At 44.1% G+C, this 4,508-nt stretch overlaps 1 protein-coding gene across 1 annotated transcript; it reads left to right on the forward strand.

Annotated features, from left to right (window-relative positions):
• Nucleotides 1–230: 230 nt before the first annotated feature.
• On the forward strand, nt 231–2,221 carry LOC115226948 (the record flags this gene model as incomplete). The annotated part of the gene is made up of 1 exon (XM_029797906.2): nt 231–2,221. A coding segment is annotated over exon 1 (1,926 nt), but the record flags the coding sequence as incomplete, so codon positions are not given.
• Nucleotides 2,222–4,508: the final 2,287 nt, after the last annotated feature.

The following is a 4,508-nucleotide window of genomic DNA, read 5'->3' on the forward strand; positions in this document are numbered from 1 at the left end:
CTCTCTCTATATATATATATATATATATATATATATATATAATATATATATATGCACACACACATAATATCAACACAAATATACATTTGCATGCGTAAATACATCTGCAGATTTAAGTAAAGCAATTGCTTCAGTTGATTTATATATTTATATATTGATAGATTGTATAAATGTACCTCTGTTACAAAAGAGTTTCTCAATAAAGGCCCTTAATAATCTGTGATTTTTTAATCTTTTTGGTTTTTTTTTCTTCTTGCAGGCCTCACTGTAGAAATGGATAGGTAGCCTTTGGCGTATGTATGACCACCACCAGATGGCAGCACGCCTATCACAATATGGTGGCCATGGCAATGATTCCCGCACCCTTTGGTCAAAACAAGAGCAGCAGCAACAGCAGCATCAGCAGCATCAGTCACATTATGTGCAGCAGCAAACTCGACCACAGCTGCAGCAGAGTGTGCGCGACTCTTCGTCATACCAACCCATGAAACGAGATGACTTTGACCATCGGCCCGTCTCCGTCACAAGTCATACATCTAGTGAAACTGAAGACTCCCAAAACCGAGACAGTCTGACCACTGTTCTCTTACCCTCGTCACCGCTGGCATCCTCAGGTAAACCTGGAAGAAGGGACCAGGTATCGATTGATCTCTCCTCCTTACCAGACATAAACTCTGAACGTGCTCGCTTTCGTACCCTTGAAGAAAGTCGACGACAGATCTTTACAAAACGATTCCCGAGTGCTCCTTACAAACCCATCAAACCCCTCACACGCAAACCATTCTGCCTCACATTCTGGAGCAGTCTCCTTTTCTTCTTTGCTGCTCTCCTCACTTTTTTTCCATTCTATGCCATCATCTTTGCCTTCTTTCCCATCTGTGTTTTTCTCAAGATGGTACTCGCTACATGTTGCTGCTGTTGCCAAGACTCTCATGCATGCACATGCTGTTGTGCAACACATCTGACAACGCATGAAAAAATGTGGCTACGATCGCCACCGCTGAACAGCGCTGTGATCCAGTGCCTTCTCGTGGTCGAGCATGGTCTGGACACGCCCACAATCAAGGATCTTCTCTACACACGGTTAATTATTGCTGAAAAACGGCGCAACCAAGCCACCTTTCCACGTCTTGTGCAGAAGGTGGTTCCATTCTGCACTGGATATGCATGGGTCTACGATGAAGACTTCAACCTAGAAAACCACATTCATACTTTATCGGACTTCATACATACTGAGGAAGAGTTACAGGACTTTGTGTCGGAAATGGCCAGCAAAGAACTAAACATGAATCATCCGTTGTGGGAGGTGCAAATTATCCATAATTTTGGACCGAGCAGAGACACCCTAATCCTGTTTCGGATCCACCCTTGTATGTCTGATAGCACAAGTCTTGTTAGAGTTTTTTTGAAGGCTTTTGTTGATAATCAACCTAACCTTAGTCCCACTCGCCACCTGCCCAAGGGTAGGATGTGCATGAACTATATTGGTGGAATTTTCACAGGTCCACTGGTGTTTTTACAGAAATGGCTCTGTACAAAATCAGATCTAAATCTATTGCATGGCAACCATGTTCATTTGTCGGGTCGCAAAATCGTGGCCTGGTCCCAACCTTTTAGTCTCTCTGTAGCTACCCGTGTGAAACAGATTGCTCGATGCACACTCAATGATCTCTTTATGTCGCTGGTGGCAGGAGGGTTACGGTCCTACCTGCAGCAGAACGGTATCGAGAACCCGTTTAACCTGAAGTGCATCATTCCAGTGAACATGCAGGTGTGCACCAACAACATGAGCAATCATTACGTGTTTATAAACAGCACAATTCCAACAAACACTGAAGGTGCAATTCCCCGCTTGTGGCATGTTAAGTGCAGCATGGCAAAATTTAAAAAGTCATCTGAGTACCTTGTGTTGAATGGTGCCATGTGGTTAAGTAGTTGTATGTTGCCAGAAAGCTGGCATGATCGCGTCTGGTCAACGATTAATAATCACTGTACATGCCTCATCTCAAACATGGCAGGGCCTGAGAATGTGCTCACACTTGACACGAAGGTCATACGTAGCATCATGTACTGGATGCCGACGCCTGACCAAGTGCCCATCGCAATATCATTCTTCACCTACGCTGAACAGATACGTATGGCTGTGATAGGGGATCGTTCTGTGCTTCCTAACCCAGAATTCCTCACCAAATATTTTGTGTTTCAGGTGAGTAGCAATTTTTTTTCTCTCTCTTTCACTTTCATTGTTGTTATTGTTGCTTATAGAAAGCTGACAAAATCGCTCACCAAACAGAATGCTTAACAGTATTTCATCAGTTTTTACATTCATCATCATCATCATTGCTTAACATCTGCCTTCCATGCTAGCAGAGGTTGGACGATTTGACAGGGGCTGGCTAGGTTTTTGCAGCTGGATGCCCTTCCTAACACCAGCCACCCAGCTGGTGTTAGGACATTCTGAGTTCAAATTCTGAGGTCATCTTTGCATTTCATCCTTTCAGGGTCGATAAGATAAGCACCAGTCAAATACTGGGGTCAATGTAATCAACCTAAGTCTTCCTGGATAAGAGTATAAAAACTGCACCCCTCTACCAAGCCATGTTGAGCCAGTGTGACAGTATGCTCATCAAACCAGTGGGATCTCAGGCTCAAATTTGCAGCCTCCACATCTGACCATGGTTGGTGGTGAGGACATGCTAAGTCCTTTGTCCTGCAAGGAACTGAACATAGGCAATCCAATCCAAGTTGTTGATAGGTGTAGGAGTGGCTGTGTGGTAAGTAGCTTGCTTACCAACCACATGGTTCCAGGTTCAATCCCACTGCATGGCACCTTGGCCAAAGGTCGTCTACTATAGCCTCGAGCCGACCAATGCCTTATGAGTGGATTTGGTAGATGGAAAGTGAAAGAAGCCCATCGTATATATATATGTATGTGTGTGTGTGTGTATATATTTGTGTGTTTGTGTTTGTTCCCCCCCCCCCAACATCACTTGACAACGGATGCTAGTGTGTTTACGTCCCCGTAACTTAGCAGTTCAGCAAAAGAGACCGATAGCATAAGTACTAGGCTTCCAAAGAATAAGTCCTGGGGTCAATTTGCTCGACTAAAGGTGGTGCTCCAGAATGGCCACTGTCAAATGACTGAAATAAGTAAAAGAGTTAGAGAGATAGTAGGGGAGGCAAAATAGCAAAATTTTTACTATGGTGACCAAACTGCTTGCTGGCATTTCTTCTGGCTTGACATTGTGAGTTCAAACATTGTCAAGGCTGATTTTGTCTTTCAGACCTTTAGGGTTGAAAAAATACATACCAAATCCACTCACAAGGTGCTGGTTGGCCCCAGGCCTGTAGTTGAAGACACTTGCTCAAGCTGACACATAGTGGAACTGAACACAGGTCCATGTGGTTGAGAAGCAAATTTCTTACCATGCCAACCACACCTGTCACAGATACTGACTCAGATGGTAAAGAGGAATTCCAAAAACCTGGTGGAAAGTGTTTGATGTCTGAAATAAAGTTTATTGGGTGTAGTTTGTGTTGTAGTATTGTTCTTTTGTGAATTGGAACTTAAAAAGAAAACTGGCACTTCATCAGTTTCAACAACCAGGTTTCCAGTTGATCTGAACTACAGAACAGTCAGCTTGTGAAATTAAAATGCAAGTGGTTGAGTACTCCACAGACGTGCATGACACAGAATGTGACAAGTCTGGCCCTTTGAATGACAGGTGTAACTTAATTTTGCCAGCCGGAGCAACATTAAATAAAGTGTCTTGCTCAAAGACACATGGTGCTACCAGCAATCAAACTCATGGCCTTACGATTGCAAGCTGAATAAAAGGTTACCTTCTTGTATCATGCCAACTCATAAGGGCCGGTTCCCCAGTTTCTATGGTGTGTATATTCACCCACCTGGACGGGACGCCAGCCCTTTGCAGGATTACTCATTTTTGCCAGCTGAGTGGACTGAAGCAACATGAAATGAAGCATCACCCAGTGCAAGAATCGAAGTCACAATCTTACAATCACAAGTCGAACACCCTAACCACCGACCCACAGGCCTCCACAGTGAGACTCTACCATAGCAGAGTAGTGGTAGTTTAGTGTAGTGGAGTTGCTGTGGATAATATAGAATAATGTAGTATAGTGCAGGGTAGGTTATAGTGTACTATGATAGTGGTGTAGGTCATGGTTTAGTGTGCTGTGGTGTGGTGGTAAAGACCTAGTATCGGCACAGCTTGAGGTGCTGTGTATTACAGTATATGAGTAGTATGAAGTACTGTGTTAGAGAAAAGTAGTAGTGGTCGTGGTAGTAGCAGTAGTTGTGGTTGTGATGACGGTGATGGTGGTAGTTGTGGTGGTGGTGGTGGTGGTGGTGGTGGTGGGTGGTCGTCGTTGTGATGGTTATGGTGGTGGCAGCAGTTCTTGTTGTTGATGGTGGTGTTTAGCCCCAGGTCAGCTCTGGTCAAGCAGATTCATGACCGAAAGCATTCCAAGTTTGACCATCCAGT

This window comes from Octopus sinensis, unplaced genomic scaffold (genome assembly GCF_006345805.1).
Source record: "Octopus sinensis unplaced genomic scaffold, ASM634580v1 Contig00610, whole genome shotgun sequence".
NCBI lineage: Eukaryota > Metazoa > Mollusca > Cephalopoda > Octopoda > Octopodidae > Octopus > Octopus sinensis.